The 18,363-nt window shown below is 49.1% G+C and overlaps 1 protein-coding gene across 3 annotated transcripts; it reads right to left on the bottom strand.

Moving 5' to 3' along the window:
* Window positions 1-1,894: 1,894 nt before the first annotated feature.
* Window positions 1,895-13,555, bottom strand: COPS7A (COP9 signalosome subunit 7A). Of its 3 annotated transcripts, none has more exons than XM_083798707.1 (8): window positions 13,216-13,546; window positions 13,053-13,128; window positions 12,521-12,609; window positions 12,243-12,445; window positions 11,663-11,768; window positions 11,255-11,406; window positions 10,870-10,935; window positions 1,895-2,016 (listed from the first exon to the last, which is right to left on the bottom strand). In XM_083798707.1, the coding sequence occupies exons 1-7, from the start codon at window positions 13,375-13,377 to the stop codon at window positions 10,896-10,898; spliced, it is 828 nt and encodes a 275-aa protein (XP_083654833.1). In that variant the 5' UTR covers window positions 13,378-13,546; the 3' UTR covers window positions 1,895-2,016; window positions 10,870-10,895. The 3 variants fall into 3 exon arrangements, with proteins under 3 accessions (XP_083654833.1, XP_083654832.1, XP_083654831.1); XM_083798706.1 differs by lacking the exon at window positions 1,895-2,016 and adding an exon at window positions 10,319-10,594; XM_083798705.1 differs by lacking the exon at window positions 1,895-2,016 and having other exon boundaries at window positions 10,319-10,935; window positions 13,216-13,555.
* Window positions 13,556-18,363: the final 4,808 nt, after the last annotated feature.

The following is an 18,363-nucleotide window of genomic DNA, read 5'->3' as shown; positions in this document are numbered from 1 at the left end:
GGCCTCTAGGGTTCCTGTATGGCTGGGGACTATTTCCATGATTTGCTCATTATTTCTCTGCAACCGAGGCTGACAACGTTTGACATTTTTACCAGTGATTTCAACTTCAGTATTAGGTGAAGCTTGAAAAGCATTGGGAATACAGGACTAAGAAAGATCTCCTGGGTTCCTGGGCCAATTTCTTGCTCTGGCATGTACTGTTACGTAAGCTATTTCATAAATTCATTTGGAACAGAACAGAGGAAATTAATCCTTGACTTGCACTTGAAAATGGTGTGCCAGGGTTTTACCATGTCTTACCATGTTGTACACTAACAGAGGGACAGACACCTCATGGAGTACTGATGGTTTTGCCCCCAAAACAGGATGCGGGATCTGGTGTATTAAAGGTTGGGGCAGAGTTTACGCGTGTTCCACCCTCCAGGGATGCACAAGGAAGAGCCTTAGCTGATGGCAGGCTCTGTCCCCACTTCTATCCCCTGTTCCATAGTAAACCCCAGCAGGAGTCTCGCTGATGGCTCAGCAAGGCCTCCACCTCCGGGGTGCTGTTGGAGAAGTCTCCAGTGTCCGTAAAGATGAGGGGAGGAGACTTGGTTGAGACCGTGAAGTAGTTGGAGAGGGATAAGCCAGCTGTTCCCTAGAAGTGGCAGGAGTCTCTGGAGATGTCATACTCCAGGCAGGTCCTGAAGTGGGCAAGGTCACAGCAGTAGCTACACTAAAAAAAGCAGGGCTTGTTAGTGGAAGACAAGTCGTCTTGGTGTTGCCAGACTGGGAGAAGAAACTGAAGCCACAGCAGCCCTCATCTCAGAGGGAGCATCAAGCTGACGCAAGATGTGACACCTGCTGTTTTGATCCCGCACAGAACCAGCTGAGCTCAGGAAGGTGCTTGCAGCATTGAGATGGTGGTGATAGCTAGCCATGAATCCCTGGCCATTCTTGGAGGTGATGTCTGAGGATAAGAATCATAGAAGTGCTTTCGGTTCGAAGGGACCTTAAAGATCATCTAATTCCAGCCCCAACCTGCGTGGGCAGGGACACCTTCCACTAGAACAGGGAGATGGACACAGTGATGGCGGGGATTCCTTTGACCTTAAAGACGCAAGGATCCTTTTCTCTAAGGGCACGGAATCCCTAATCCTGACAAAGGACAGATAGAAATGTGGCAACTGGGATGTTAATGGTGTGACCTGGTGCAGCAGCGACTCCTCACAAACATGGTATTGAGTAGTTGTGCATCTGTATCTCGTTTCAGCCTCTGTACCCTGCTAGGTGCCACCCTGCTAATGGATCTTGAACCATTATGTGCTCTAGCAGTTGGGGTGGGAAGGTGGGGTGACAGAAAAGGTTTACCTGGCTTCTTGAGCCTTGTTAACGGCTATACCGCCATTTCCAAGATCCCTGCCTTTTCCAGGTATGAAAGGTCTCCTGAGTAGAGAGGGGAGGAATCACCTCCCTCGACCTGTTGGCACAGTGTGTTAAACTCTGGCTTCAGGCAGATTGCTTTCCGAAGGGGGAACAGTACACCTCCTTTGACTCTTTAGTCCCAGGAGACAGTTCACCTGCTGCTCAGGGTTCTGCTGAAGTCTTTTTCAACTGCTCCAGGCTGACATTGATCCAGGCACGGCAGTGCCTTTCGATCAGTGGCTTGAGGGACTGTGGAAAAGAGGAAAGAATGTGAAGGGAAGGAGAAAGGGCAGATCTGTACCTCAGTGGGAATAGATTTACTGTCTTCACTGCCTTTTGCTGAGTGACTGCTAGTTGTGCTTGGGGCTTTTGCTTTCACCAGTACCCCAGTTTGATGAAAATTCACTTACCGATTACAGATGTAGGTTATTAATCAAAAGGAAGAGAGAGCAGAGAATTGCATGGAGGCAAAAAAAAAAAAAGTATGTGTGTGCACAACCATTTATTTACTCCTGTTTCTGTCTTTAGACAAGCTGTGAGAAGCCAGAAGTTGTTTTAAGAAAGCAGGTGAAGTCTGTGTGCAGAGAAGGTGCGTTGCTGTAATTGAAGTGCCTGAAAACAAGAACACAAACACACAATCAGAAAGCCCACTTCTGATTAAACCACTACAACTTCTGCATTTAGACTGCACCGAAGTTTGGGTTTTTTTTTCACGTTAACTACAGTTTCAAGTGAAAATGGTTTCCTGTTTAAAAGTAGTGGATGATTGTATCAGGGCATGCTGAAAGCCTGGGATGTCTTTTTGTGGCTACTGAAATTGTAAAAGGTGAGTTTTATCAGCTGAATGTTCATAAGTCAGTGGGGCCTGATGGGATTCACCCCAGAGTACTGCAGGAGTTTGTGCGTGTTATAACTGGACCCCTCTCAACAGTTTACCGAAGGTCTTGGGAGTCTGGGAAGGCACAGGGTGACTGGGAGTGAGCCAGTGTTATATCACTGTACAAGACATGCATGAGAGAAGACCCAGGAAACTACAGCCATATCAGTTTAACCTCAGTCCCTGGAAAAGGTATGGAGAAGATCACCTCCCATTAAGTCAAGTTGCTCAAAGCCCCATCCAGCCTGGCCTTGACCACTGCCAGGGATGGGGCATCCACAGCTTCTCTGGGCAACCAGTGCCTCACCACCCTCATAGTAAAGAATTTACTCCTTATATCTAATTTAAACCTACCCTCTTTTAGTTTAAAGCCATTATTCTTTGTCCTATCACTACATGCCCCAACAAAGTTTCCCTCCCCAGCCCTCCTGCAGGCCCCCTTTAGGTACTGGAAGGCCACTGAAAGGTCTTCCTGCAGCCTCCTCTTCTCCAGGCTGAACAACCCCAACTCCCTCAGCCTGTCTTCATAGGAGAGGTGCTCCAGCCCCTTGATCATCTTTGTGGCCCTCCTCTGGACTCACTGTAAGTTGAACAGGTTCATGCCACGCTGGGTGATAACTAGCTTGACAGTAGAGCCCATAGGGTTGTAGTGAATGGGGCTACGTCTGGCCGGCAGCTGGACACCAGTGGAGCTCCCCAGGGAAGAGGGAGCAGCCCAGCAGAGCGGGTGCTTGTTGACAGCAGGCTCAACGTGAGCCATCAGCGTGCCCTGGCAGCCGAGAGGGCAAACTGCATTTTGGGGTGCCTTAAACACAGCAGCATAGCGCGGCGGTCGGAAGAGGTGATTCTTCTACTATGTTCAGCATAAGAAAGGTGTGAATGGATGTTCCCTATATGAAAGTCAAACATGATGTGTAAGTTGCGAGGGGCATACTTCCAAATCATTTTTATCCATCTGAAGGAGACAAAATCAGTTCTCAGTCTTTATCTGGTATCTATCACCTTCAAACGAGGCTTGTCGGAGCACCAAAGCCAGGCAATTTGGCGATACTTCTGATTCTTGCTGAGGAGCAAGTAGAGCACCTGGAGCTGAGATAGAGGAGCCTGCCAGTATTACAAAAATAAAATATAAGGTTTTAAGTTTTCCATGTATAAACATTTATCATGAAAATGGGAACTATTAGAGCTACTGGGAAATTTGTCCTTGAATAGTTTTGTTGGTAGCCCTGAAGCTCTGCACCTTTCACTGCACTTTTTAAAGCCGTAAAATATTGGGGAAGTAAGATGAACATGGGAAAATTAACCTTGTGCCAATATTTATAAACAGTAAATGAGATGATATCCGTAGCTGTAAATCAGTTAAACTGACATTAAGTTAAGATAAGAGAGTGAAAATGGAGTTGGTTTAAAAATTAAGGTGGATGTATCCATGTTCTCATGCTGGCTTTCCCTCAGTTGTTCCTAACAAGTGTCATCTTTTCTGATGCAGTCGTGGGTTGGGTTAACAAAGGCACTACAGGAACCTGAAGTTACACCAGCACGTGGTATCTAGCTTGGCCACGCAGGCTTATTCTCTGATTTTTAGTGTTTATTTATTTATTTAATTATTTTAACAACAAAAGGGCCTATAATATAAATTCTAGTTTACTGGTAGATTTCAAGTAGCTAGGAGGAAGAGAGTCCCCAGAATACTAAAGTATTTCTAACAGGATGCTGTTCTGAAACTAATGCTCATTAGTAATTTGATTAATGATCTGAAAGAAGAAATTAAACCAGTGCTGATGAAGCTTTTGGGGGACACAAGGAAAGAGGGAGGTAATAAATTATGGAAAGTGATGAGATACGCAGTGCAGTCCATAACCATTGGCATAGTGTTTATTTATAAGTCGTAAGTGGTTTTGGCTGCACTGAAAGCAGAAGGGCATTCATCTAGGAACATAAAGGTGTTCAAGATGGAAGACTTTTCAGAAACTCTGAAGGGACTCTAAAAAGAATTAGGGGACTGGGAGATAACCATGTAAATGAATATTACTTGCATAATTATTCAACTGTACAAATGGGGTGCACTTGGACACATTAGCCTGACAGCACCAAGAACGGAGGAGAAATTTCTTCCCTATACCACAGCAGTGAAACCATTGCATGAACAGTGTTTTGTCTGAGAATCCTGCTCTGAGAAAGACACCAAAGATTCGGAGGAGTCAGGAAGGGAGGAACAAGGACGACTTGAAGCCTGGAAATGAGGAGAGGCACCACAAAATGAAATGAACTGAAAGTCCAGCTTGAGCCTGGGCTGGCATTGCTTTATGGGAATGAAGTTTCTGACAGTAGAGGGCTCTTTAACCTAGCAGAAAACCTGCAGCTCCCTAATGAGGAGGCTGGAAATGAGGTGCAGGCTTTCAATGGAGAGAGCGATCATTAGAAGATACCTGGACTGTCCAGATCTTGCTACATCAAAACCTGGATGGGGATGCCTCGAACAGAAGTTGGAGAGCAGACACGGGAACTGGGGTAGGTAGTTTTCGGGAAGCCTCATGAGAAGCCAAAGTACGTGATTATATTGTTCCCATCAGGCTTTAAAAATCCATGAATCAGAGAAGAAAAGCAGGCCGGCACAGTACTAGACTGCAGGGAAGGGTGGGAAAACTGGTGACCTAACAGATACTTCAAAGCAGAGAGGACAAAAGACAGAGTTGCAGGAAACAGAGCTGTCAGTAGGCATGATGCTCTGTTTGGGAAATAAATGTACATTGTGAGCCTAGAGTGCAAAATCCCCCAAACAAATAGCTATCCCACAGCACAGACTCAAGTATTGGAGAACAACAAGATTTAAAATAGATCTCAGTATGGAGTCTGGGTTAAAATCACTTGTGTGATTTTGCAATGTTTATCTATTTTCCAAAACATTCTAAAAAAATTACTTTTTCATCCCTGATTTAAATGCAACTTTCTTTTCCTCCTGGGGATTTTCTTTTTTAAAGACAACACTTCACAAGATATCCCCATGAGGAAACTCCGCTCAGATTATTATTAATTCCACTGTTTCCTTGCATCTGGCTGTTTTGGCTGGCTGGGTTTATAAATCCTGAGGGCACTTAATACAAGCCGATGGGGGTGAAAGAAGATACAAAAGAACAATCATGGGATCGACACTGCCTATCTCCACCTGCTGCTGCCGTAAGCTGGAAGCAGAGATACCAGCCTCATGATATCCATCCCCCGTTATTGACAGGGAAAAGGAGAAAAACAAAAAACAAAAACCAGCAGACACATTGCCAGACTGCATCAGAGTGTCACATAGGAAGAAGTAGATGGTCTTGAAGATGTCAATAACAGCAAAAGGGACTAAAGTTAGTAGTGCAAAGTAAAAGGCACGTACAAACTGAAGTCAAGACGGACTTAGCTGTAAGCTCTTAGCTTTAAATTGGAGCCTCTTTGATTATAAGCAGTGAAAAAAAGAAAGACTTGGGATCACCAGTAAATCATATAATAACTGTAAGCACTTACTGCAGCATCAAGAAAAAGACAAATGCAATCCTGAAGGCATTTATAGTAGCTATAGGTATGTATTACTGCTGCTGTGCAAGATGTTGATAAGACTTGATCAGTGGGTGAGAACCATGCTTGTTTCTAGCCAAGAAAGCTTAATTTGAAGTGCAAGTAAGAGCTCGTAGGATACGACCTATGAAGAGCTCATAATATATGAGGAGACAGGCTAGGCAAAGTGAAGTCTATACACAAGGGAGAGAGATACCAGGCAGGAAAAACAGTTTAATCTAAAGCCACATTGGCACAGGAACAAGAGAATATAAACTAGCTGTGAATACATTTAAGCTGGAAATTAGACAAACTTCCTAACCACGACAGCAGTCAGGTTCTGGGGCAGCCTTCCAAGAGGACTACTGGGGACAATAAAATCAACCAGCTTTTGGTTGGCACTGGAGAAGCTTACACAAGGGACTATGACACGGTACCAGCAGCAGGAAGAAATCACACCCGGTCACTGGGAGTCTCCTTCTCCATCCTGCTCCTTCCAAACAGATGGATTGTCTTTCTTCCTGCATCCTGAAGCCGTTGCTAAATGCTTCAGAGGTCAATGCAAGGAATCCCACAAGGAGACAGGGCAAGGGCTTCCCAGAAATATATTTTCCTGATCTGAAGGGGATGTGGCTTCGCTTGTGCTTTGGAGCAGGCGGGCCTAGAGCTGCTTTTAACACATGCATAAATGCTACAATAATTCTGGATGTTCGTGTTATCCGTGTGATGTTCACAGTTCGTGAATCCAGCTGACATTTTGGTGCTAAATGAATTGCTAACCAGCGATTTCTGGCAGCCACTTTGAGACACACAGGCCCATCCATTCTCAAAAAGACAAACACGAGTAACCTTTCATATGTCTCATTTGGGGAACGGAGACAAGGACAAGCCTCAGCAACCCCAGCAAACAGCCCGGAGCCCTGCTGGGAGCTGCTGAACAAAGAACCCACCTCTGCCTCTGGAGCTCCTTGAGCTCAGGGCAGACAAGGGGCAGAGGCAGCTGCTGAGACCTTGGTGCGACCCAGAGCTGCTGCAGGGACTTCCCAGACTTTGTGTCTCTTACCTGGACCCCCCAGCCCCTGCCACAGCCTTCCTTTTCGCATCCCGCTCCCGGCTGAGCCCACAGCTCCCCAAGGACCTCCCCAGGTATTTCTGAGCTCCTGGCTGAAGCTGCTGATGCCCGGAGCTGCAGGAGCGTGTCGCTGCAGCTGGCAGCAGGAGCCACAGCCGGTGGTTTCTGCAGGCAGAAAGGGCGGCAGGCAGCTGTGCTGCAGTCCTGCAGCTTCCAAAGGGCCACTCCGGGGCACGCTGCTCTACCAGAACGGGAGCAGACAGCTCCTTGGTGTAAAAAAATTGTTCCCCGGCCATGCAGTAAGGAGAATTGCTGCCATTAACCCTGACTCCTCATAAAAACCCACGGTTGCTTCTCGTCATAGGAGATGGAGGTGCCTGGCAAAATCCAGACATCGCTCTCCACAGTCAGGTGTAAAGTGGCAGGAGGGGGGGATGGAGCAATTCAGCCCCCGTCCGAGTTGCTGCCCTCTCCCCTTATTTAAACCCAGACGTACAAGTCCTACAGATAATGCACAAAGAGGGCTGCAGGGAACGACTGCTCAACCGGCCTTACGCTCCCCGTGCCAGGGCTGGCGGAGTTCCTGCTCCCAGAGCTGGGACTCGCACATCTCTTCATGCCTTCCCCTCTACAGCCCGCTGAACCCCATTCTTTTGCCTGTGCTTTGGCTGTCGCGTGTCCAGATATTTCTGTCCTGCTCTGCTCAGGGCCTTTCTCTTCTTTGGGAGAAAACAGGGTTAAAAACACAAAGACGACATTTAAAATTAAAATTAAAACTTATAATAATAATGCTCGGTACTTATCTCACTCTTGCCATCTTCAAAGTGATTTACAAATGTTAACTAATTAATTAATCTCCGCATCCTCCCTGACTGAAATTCAAAGTCAAGGCTGAAGTGAACAGGAAAATAAAAAGCATGGTTTTCAGGTGAAGGGCAAAGCGAAACCTCTGCTCCTGCCTGCTATTTGCCATCAGGCAAGGCAATTTGCAGCGATATTTTCATTCTACGCCAAGCAGCTCTCACTTATTTTTCAGTCATACAAAAGGTCTAGAGTAATTTTATCTGCTACTGTCTGCTTCCTTTTTCTTAATCTCCCCTGTTAGCCCCTCGGTCCACGACCAGCCCTTCCCAGGGAGCGGGCGATTTCGATGCACACAGACATCACTGCCTCTCCCAGACACTTGGAAATGCGGAGAGCGCGGTGACCTTCCCCACCGAGAAAAACAGCTGAAGGTGACGTGATGCAGAGAGAAGAAGGCTCAAAATAATTCAAACAAAAGCCGAAGGTGTAGTCACAACCCCTTGCTGCGTTTTATGGAAAGCAGGACTCATCAAGTAAACTCACTACTTCTGCCAATTAGTCAGACATCGATGGGAGACGAACCTCTGCGCTCCTGCGGGCAGATTCACATTTCCTGCCCGGACAAAGTTCAGGGCCTTCTGTTGTCCCATTAATTTTTTTGGTGGTTTGCTCACACGCAGAAACCCAGGTTCAGGGAATCAAATGTTAGTATTGGCACAAAGCGAGAGGCAGAACTGCGTGGGGGCAGCAGTCACAATGTCAGCGTACATCACCTTTCGCTGTCACAGAGCCACCACGCAGTGTGACGCTCGCAGCTGGCTGACTCTGCTCCAAGACAGTTTCAAGGATGCACCCTCCGAAGAACCTGATGGCTTTTTCAGGGCACCTCACAGCAGCCAATTTCAGTGATTTTTTTTTTACAGACAGACTCTTAGTATCACCCAAGAATGGGTTAAGCAACACCTAGTCTACGAAAACCCACACAGATGCCCATTAGCTGTGTTACTGTTACTTCTTTATCAGACAAGTCGCCATACCACTTTCCATTTTGTCCAGGATCGGTGGGCACATAGTACTGACACAAATAGGAACTTTTTTCCTCAGTGTCTGCAGCTACCTCCAAGAATCCCTGAAAAGCACCTCCTTTAAATGTTCTGGATGCAAAGCAATTACACAAGAAACTCTTTAAATAAGATTTACATTTCATCCCTGCATTACAGACGTGTTCATAGAATCATAGACTGGCTTGGGTTGGAAGGGACCTTAAAGATCCCTTCCAACCCCCCTGCCATGGGCAGGGACACCTCCCACTACACTAGGTTGCCCAAAGCCCCATCCAGCCTGGCCTTGAGCACCTCCAGGGATGGGGCATCCACAGCTTCTCTGGGCAACCAGTGCCTCACCACCCTCATAGTAAAGAAATTACTCCCTATATCTAATTTAAACCTACTCTCTTTTAGTTTAAAGCCATTATTCTTTGTCCTATCACTACATGCCCCAACAAAGTTTCCCTCCCCAGCCCTCCTGCAGGCCCCCTTTAGGTACTGGAAGGCCACTGAAAGGTCTCCCCAGAGCCTTCTCTTCTCCAGGCTGAACAACCCCAACTCCCTCAGCCTTTCTTCACAGGAGAGGTGCTCCAGCCCTCTGATCATCTTTGTGGCCCTCCTCTGGACATGTTCTAACAGGTCCTTGTCCTCATGCTGGGGGCCCCAGAGCTGAATGCAACACTCCAGGTGGGGTCTCACAAGAGCAAAGGGCAAAGAGCAAAAAAAAAAAAAAAAAATCACCTCCCTCACCCCGCTGGCCGTGCTTCTTTTGATGCAGCCCAGGATACAGTTGGCTTTCTGGGCTGCAAGAGCACATTGCCAGTTCATGTTGAGCTTCTCATCAACCATCACCCCCAAGCCCATCTCATAAGAGCCGTCCTCAAACCATTCTCCACCCAGCCCAGATTTGCACTTTGGATTGCCCCGGCCCAGTTGCAAGACCTTGCACTTGGCCTTGTTGAACTTCAAAAGGTTTGCGCAAGCCCAGCTCTCACGCCTGTCAATGTCCCTCAGGATGGCGTCCCTTCTCTTCTGTGTATTGACCGCGCCACACAGCTCGGTGTCAGTGGCAAACCTGCTGAGGGTGCACTCGATCCCACCGTCACTGTCACCGACAAAGATATAAAACAGCGCCGGTCCCAGTACTGACCCCTGAGGAACACCACTAGTTACTGATCTCCACCTGGACATTGAGCCATTGACCACAAATCTTTGAGTGCAACCATCCAGCCCATTCCTTACCCACTGAGTGGTCCATCCACCAAATTCATGTCTCTCCCACTTAGAGACAAGGATATTGTGCAAAGCCTTTGACACTGTCCCACACAAGCCCAGGTAGGTGATGTCAGTTACTCTTCCCCTATCCACCAGTGCTGTAACCCCATCGTGAAAGGCCACCAGGTTCCAACAGAATCTACTATTCTAACAGAGCTAATGTGGCACTTCCTTTTGGAAGGGGAAGTATTTTGAAGGTACTGCACCCAGAAGCGGGGCAGGGACTCTCACTATCATGGTTTATTTTGGAACATCCAAAATCAGTATATGAGACAGAGAGACACCACCACAGGAACACAAGTCTGTATAGATATGTCCATAGATCTATATTTTTATTGTTTTATATATATTTATAATATATTTATATATTTTTAAAAGAATCCCTTCAAAAACTACCCTCCCACCTAGCAAAACAAAGTTTAAACAACCAAAGATGGCAGCTGCATCCTGGAACAAAGTGTCCCAGGGGTCTCATAGAGCCAAAATGATTGCTGAGCACCAGTGCACTCTTTCCAAGCTTCTGTGATGCCCTACAGATGCAAAGGTGACTGACGGACTTTTATGGCTCTTTAAATTTACCTGTCGGAAGACAGGGAGAGAGAAAGAAACACATGATCGTGAGGATGGGAGCCTGAGGGGCAGGGGAAACAGCAACGCATTCAATTGGAAGCTTAGTGTGTGAAACGCTATGATGAAGAAGAGGGAAGCACTGCCTGGAAACGAAGTAAAGGAGATAGGAAAGAGAACAAACATGCAGAAGAATTAGTTGGCAAGATGGATCTCAGAGATGAGCTCAGAAGCATCACACTTGGGACCCTTGCTACCCCTCCATCCCCCAAGTCTCTTCCTCCTACCCTCCCAGTTGTGAAGGGAGATCCAACTAGTTTGATTTAGACCAAATCTTCGCACTGCCCCGGAGCCTGTGGATAGAGGGGAAAAAAAAAAGAAATCAGACTGAACACCAAATTTCATGCCTGACTTCCTCTTCTAAATGTACACAGAGAAGAGCAGCTGACGTTCTTTGCGAGAGAAGAAGAGAACACAAGGAAGGCTTATGAACTCGGCTTCAGTTAAAGAGCTGCAGCGACTTCCCTCCAAGTCAGCAGGAGGCAGAAGTCTGCTGGGACCATCCTACATCCAGGGAGCAGACCCCTGCAGTCCCTGACCTTACTGCTTTGTAACAGAACTCCCCTGAATGCGCACAGACAGTGGCTATATTTGTTTGCCACCACTCCTCACCCTTTGGCTTTGGAAGTTTTCTTGCTGGCCTGGCGCTGGTTGGTGCCAGGGGCTGGCTCCCTGAGCTCTGTTAGGTGCTGTTCCGGGTCTTGGGACGTAGCTGCTGCAGCAGCTGCTGTTGTCACTTTAATTGTCTTCTTCAGATTTGCTACCTGAAACAACAATAAAACAAGAACCGAGGAATTTCCCCATTTTTATTTTTTAAGAGCTGCAAACACAGGTCAAAGTGCTAACAGCTGCCCAGACCTTGGCACTGCAGAGGAGTGTTTAGCTGATTTAGGGTTCTTCAGGCACAACCATGCAGGGGGTTGCAACCTCATTTAAACAACGACTGTAACAATGACCAAATACTGGTTCCAGTCATTTTTAAGCGAGGGGTACTAGCAGCTCCCTCCTCAGCCCACTCACCTCGCTCTCTATCTGCTGCTTAAGTGCCAGCTGTTGCTCTTTGTGTTGGTTGGCTCGGCTAACCTGTTCTTCGATGCCAGACAAGACAACTTCACAGCCCTGGCACCTGTAGAGAAGAGGTAAAGCTGAACAGGACAGGTAATGTATACTGCACAGAAAAAAAAAATAGAAAAAAAAATATGAAAGATGACAAATTTAACTCTATAGAGACCAAACAGCCTTGAAGGTGATGGCTACACCAGGCAGGGAAGGCACAGGAGCAGCAGTCCAATGTAATAATATAGTGCCATTATTACCTGGGATGGGGACAAATAACAAAGTCACACTAAGTTAGGAGCTACAGATGTATACTCAGAAAGCCTCCTGCTGGCAGCCAGGACTGGTTGCAAAGGTTGCTGCAGTTTTCTCACCCCTCCAGCATGGAGAAATTTGGAAAATTATTTTCCACTGCGAGATGGGAAAGGGGATAGAGAAGGCCATCTCACTACACTACCCCCCAAGAACACACAGAGGACCTGGTGAAGCCCCTGACCACTCCTGCGACCTTTTTAGGTGTTAGTATGGGGGGCTTCCTCCTCACCACTCCTGCAATGTGCGGGTGATGGTGCTTAGCTCCTCCCTCCGGATGTCCCTCCCAATGCTGTAATCCACCTCCAGGCGCTGGTTCCGCTGATCCAAGCTCCCTCGCAGCACATCTGCGTACACAGCCTCAATCACAAGGTCCTCCAGTTGCCGGACGTTCTTCAACTGTAGCTGCTCCAGCAGCACTGAATAGGGGATGCACTGTGGAAACATGACAGTAACTAGCATGAGGTAATCCCAGAAGAACGAGAACTAGGGGTAAAATAGGGGCATTACCTTGATCTTGGCAGCCAGAGTGACGACTGACAGGTGCCTCAATTTATTCTTCTGAGCCTCTGTCAAGGGAGGGAGGTTTGCTGCTTCAGCTATCGCCAAAGGGAAAAACAGGTATTAGAATTTATGCCTCATCTTCCATTTCCCAGTCCTGCGACAGAAGCGTCTGCACCGTACCCATTTCTTAGAGCTTCTGCGCAGCAATCCCCAAAGCAACACTTTGTCTTGGTAAGCTATCACCGTTAATTCACAGCCCCAAAGACCTTTTCCTGAGCAGCCTCTCCGTGCCTTATTTACGGCGGTCTCCACATCCCAGCGGGTACCTACGTCTTCCCCCCCCCTCCCTCCAAAACATCTCTGCCAAGACGTTCTTGGAAATTCCCCGTGCAGCGTTAATTATTGCCAGGTCTGCACCAGTCTCGGGCCCACTGGGGGGGGGGGGGGGTCACAATCCTGCCGGGCTGGAGGCACACGGGTGCTGCGCGGGGCCCAGGGCTGGTGCAGGGCCCGGGACGGGCGAGGGGCCCGCGCTCACCCAGGTAGTCGGCGTAGGTGCCGTAGGCGAAGATGGTCAGGAGGCGGAAGACGGGCGAGAACTCGCTGTCGGCCAGCTGCGGGACAGAGGGGTCGGGTCAGGCCCCGCGGGGCACGGGGCCGGGCCGCGGGCGCTGCCGGCGGCGGGTCGGGGCGGGCCTCACCTCCCGCACGGCCGGCATGTCCAGCAGCTCCCCGAAGACGTAGATGCCCGGGGCCTCCAGCACCTGGTGGATCAGGCTGGCCAGGGCGGCGCCGCGGGCGGCCTTGGCGAGCAGCAGGAACTGCTCCTGGCTCTGCCCCGTCACCTTCCCCTCGGCCGCCATGCCACTGCCGCCGCCACCGGCACCCGCGGGGCTCGGCACGGCCCCGCCGCGATCGCTCCTCGACGCAGGCCCCGGCCCCGGCCCCGCCGCCGGGAGCCACCCCCTGCCCGCCCCGCCGCGGCTCCTCCGCCGTCGCAAGCGGCCGCTTCCGGGTGTGGCGCCGCCTCCTCCTCCTCCTCCTCCGCCTCCTCCTCCTCCTCCTCTGCCTCCCCGCGGCCCGGGCGCCGCCTGCGGGCCGCGTCCCTCGCCCCGCACGGGCCCGCGGGTGGCTGTGCCCGACAGGAACACGGGGCCCCGAGCTCATCTCGGCGTCCGCGTGTGGTGTCCCGGCCCTTTCCCTGGGTCCCCTCGAGTCTGAGTTCCTGATGTTGGTGGCCGCAGGAGCCGCTCCCTGCTCGCGGCGTGGCCCACACACCTCACATCGCTGCTCTGGGGCAGGCGGGAGGTGGCCGGGGAAGCGGGGGAAGGCCGCGAGTCCGTGTCCTCAGAGGTGGCGGGGCCTGGGCTTCTCCGTACAGCGGGAGTAGCGGAGGTGGCCTCACAGGGCTGAATCAGGGCCGTGAAGGCAGGTTACAGGGCAGCACTGACACCAGGAACAGCTATCACCTCCCTACTTTCACTTCTCTCATCCTTCATTTGGGTGCAGTTCACCACGCCCTTACACCTGATGCATTCACTCACCTACGCCGGCACAGAGTGCATGCAGATCAGGTTAAAGCGTAGCCCTGCTGATCTGTCGTGTTTATTGCTCTCTCCCCCACCCCCTTGCCAGCTCCTTCCATCTCAGTTTTATCTCTCTATCGATCTGTTTCTCTCACACTCTCTGACACGCTTGCTGCCTTTCATTATTAGTCAGATAAAGTCAGGCAGCCTGAGCATCCCAGCGACAGCAGCCTCCCTCCGTTCTTTTCCTCCACTTGGACCCTATGTGCTGTGTGCACGGACCCCACGTCTTTTTCCTGCTCCTTCTTCGTCCTGCGTGGAGCTAAAACAAGGGCAAAGACTGAATCACATCCTGAGCTCACTAAATAAGAAGGCTATCATCTTAAAATATGCGAGCTCTCATGAGAGCACAGTAACTTACCCGTAACTTAGCAAAGTCTTTGCCTCATCCCTAGGTCAGAGTAGTGGGTATTGGGATTAAATTCCAGACTCCTGGAGTCATTACGTCCCATGCTTCCATTTCATTTTGCTAAAAAAAAAAAAAAAAAAAGAAAAAAAAAAAAAGAAAAAGTGCCTATCTTTATGGTTACAGGGAAATTTTGAAATGAGATCTTTGTGTAACCTAAAGAGTCAACAGTAGGAAGCAAAGGGTGCAGATGGAAGTAAGCCTTTATTGCATTTCAAAATTTTCAGATAAAAAATCTCATAATACCGTGAGGTCATGGGTTGTTATTTATGAGTGTTTGGGATTTCTAGTCCTCTCTGCACCTACCTCTAGCATCACCCTTCTCTTCTCCCCAGAATGAAAGCCCCGCTCTCTCCTTGCTGTAGATCCACCTTCTCTCCTATGCCTTCACTGCCCCACTTTAAAGCCCGCAGAGCCACGCTGTATCATTCTGGGTTGTTTCTCTCTTTACCACTGCAGAATCCAAATAACTTGTCAACACGCTGATGGTATTTTTTCTCCAGCCCTTCTCCAAACATATCCAGGGTCACATCTTCTGAGACGATTTTTCACAACTCTCTGCAAACACCACAGGCTCCTAGGCAAAAGTCTTGTAAGGACAAGGGAGTGAATCTCTTTGGGCAGCAACATGACACGGAAGGGTTTTTACCCTGTAACCTGTACTAGGTTAATGCACGCTGGGTCATAAGACCTGTACCTGGTTACACATAGGGCAGGGCAACACCAGTTGCTTACAGAGGAAAATAAAAGGAGGGTAACTGCATGGTAACTCTTCTTTCTGTATGCTCTCACAGCCCGCAGGACTTTGCAGACTGGGAACTCCCTTCCAGACAGGCTTCCAGTCATGATTCAAAGACTCCAGAAGAGAGAGGACCTTTCCCTTCACGTGGTAGCTTGTTTCTGTGATTATTAGTCACTCTTCATTGTCTGTCTCCTGTTATTCTCTGCCAGAATACCTGGTATACTTTTCCTCAGGAAGGAAATCATACTACAGTCAGGTCACGTCTCTTTTTGCCTTTTGATAAATTAAGCAGTTTGACCTCATTAAATTACGGAGATCTCCAGCCTCTGGATCATGTCTGATTCAAAATTATTTTTAAAACACAGGCCGTGAAGCAGTGAATGGTTTCCCAGCATGGGGCCCACCCAAATCACAAAGAGAGGTCTCCTCACTTCTGCTGCTTAGTCCTGTCATTGCATGGTCAGGCACCGTGTCAGATCCATTGCTGTGGCCTGGCCCACTGGGATTTTCTGTCTGATATGATCCCTAAATCCTTTTCAGATCACCACTTTTGGGGACTGAAAGATGTTCCCTGCGGACATGGACATATCTACCCTGCGGACATCTTTTCCTGTTCAGAGCCATACAATTTGCTTTCAGTTGTCTTACAAGAAGTTTTATGAGAATGACCACCTTACTGAATACAGCAGATCATTCTGTGCTGGTCCTAACCTCATTATTTTTAATACCCTAATAACATTTGTGTCCTCAGAAGACTGTGTCAGAATAAACTGTATCTATTCACCAAGCACTGAATAAAGTGTTGACTCGTACCTGACCCGGGACTCATTCCTGGGCATCCACATAATAAAGACCTCCATTCAGTGGTGGACTTCCAGGGGCAGCCCCCTTTGCATGTGGTAAAACGTGGTTAATCAATTCACTTAATCTCCTGCTCTGTTAATGTTGCATAATGCTATTTTTTTCTCACCAGAATGTTTTGGGGTATTAATGCCTCCAGGAACCTAGATAGATCTAAGCCATCACCTTTTCCAAAAAAAAACCCATAGTCACATCAAAGACTGACGAGAACAAAACAAGTTTATGCAGCAAGATCAGTTTCCTCCAAATCAGACTGATTGGCATTAGCTGGAGAATCTCATATCAGCTCCTCTCTTGCCTAGAAATGTTCAGGTTCTCTGTTTGCTCTTTACAAATACCGGCACAGCGCTGCTCTTCTCCAGCCTTCTGGGAAGTCTCTGATATTCCAGAGCTTATTATAACCAGAGGTTTTGTGAGCAACAGGACCGAGGAACCCGGCTTCTGTTTGGATGCGTTGCCTATATTTTCTATATTTCCCACTGCCATGCCATCGACCAGGGTATCTCGATGACACCCTTTCTGCAGTCTGCCACAGCTGCGAGTCCTTTCCCCTTGCCCGTAGCCTGTGTCACTGGGCTACTTGTCCAGTGCTCTCTGACATACACAGCTTTCTCCATATTTTCTGCTTAATTTATTTTGGCCTGCTGGCTGGACTCCTCTGACCGGTGGGGTTTTGCCCAGCAGCGTGGCTACGGGCTCTCCTCCAGCACAGTCACTGACAGCATCTCTCCTCTGTCAGGCTGCCAGTTTTCATACAACTTACTGGAGCTTATTTACCTTTCAGACTCTGTTTCTTTTGTCAAACCTGGCTGAACACGGCCCATGGCAACTGACAGACAAGCAGATGGACAGACAGATAGCAGGGCAACCGTAGAGGCCTCACTGCCCTCAGGACACAATGCTAAATAAGAACAGCAGTGGTCCACTTGGCCTCAGGACTCTGGTGGAAATGATCTGTACACGATGACTGTGCCAGACAGAAATAACAGCCTTGTGTCCTTCCCAGTTAAGATGGGGCAGGAAGGTACTTCTTTGTCCTCATTGATCCTTGTACAAATCCTGGCCAAATATACAGCAGAGAGAATTTTTACACTTCCATCTTTTTTCCATCACTACACCTTAACATGAACACCCTGAGTAATACTTCATGCTTAACATCGCTCATGTTATCCTCTTTCCACAGCTATGCACCTGCACCTCCACCAGCCCACTTGACTCCATCTCTTCACTCAGATTTCCCTGTAATTTCTTGCTAGCTTTCCTTTGAGCCCGCCCCATCCAAAGTACCTCATTTCACCACTCTGCTGGTCCAAACCTGTGCTCTGAAACAAGCATGCCTTTCCCTTTATGTCCTGATGTAAGTGTGACATCAGCCCTTGTGCTCGCCGTTCCTGTCACCTCGATGGCTTTCCTGACTTCCCTCACACCTCCCAGGGTCTCCTTGGTCCCTACAGCACCTTCCTCCTCCTCATTCTCTTCCCTGTCTCTGGCTCCTTTTGCTTCCTCCTGCAGTTTTGCTCTTCAGGGGGATTTTCAGTGTTTGCGTCATCTGGATTTTCGCCCTTTAACTGACCTTTCCCCGGTTGAATTTTCTCGTCTGTTTTGTGCTTCCCAATTATACTAAACACATTCGTCATAATTCGAAAAGGTCAGAAAGAGCCTCCGTGGCTGAGGTAGCCCCTTCCAGAGCTTTCTACCCTCAGCTACCCCCCAATAAGCAGCAGGAGGGTGCAGAGGGCAGGGAGCTGGACAGAGCTCGCAGAGCACGAGGGTGCAGACGGAGCCTGCGGTGGGTGAGAAGCACGCCTTGGTTGTGCCAGGGGCTGCCCCGGCCGCATCCGTACAGGTGGTTGTGGGCAAGCGTGCAAGGATTGGCTGGGCGAGCCTTGTACAGATCACTTGTACGAGTCCCAGGAGGGTGAGAGATGAAAAGGCTGGCGAATGCGACAGAAGCCCAGATAATCTCTGACATAAAGCCCCGTGTACGTGCGGGGGACAAAAGCCAAGGCGCTCAGCCACGTATATGCCTGTTGACACACAATGGCATTTGTCTCGCCCAGCCCCAGGCTGTGACAGCTCCCCAGGCAGCGCCGTCCTCCCGTGCCCCGACCACGGTGGGCGCTGACACCGGGGCACGCACGTGCCGACCCATCCAGCCGCGCACAGCCATGTGCAAATCCCGTTGACTCCCCCAAACGCTTACAAAAGCTCGCTCGAAACATGAAAGCCTTGGTGCGTGAAAGGTGAGTTCAGC

The sequence above is a fragment of the Anser anser genome, assembly GCF_964211835.1.
Source record: "Anser anser genome assembly, chromosome: 1".
Lineage (NCBI taxonomy): Eukaryota > Metazoa > Chordata > Aves > Anseriformes > Anatidae > Anser > Anser anser.
This window is presented reverse-complemented; position numbering and strand designations above follow the sequence as displayed.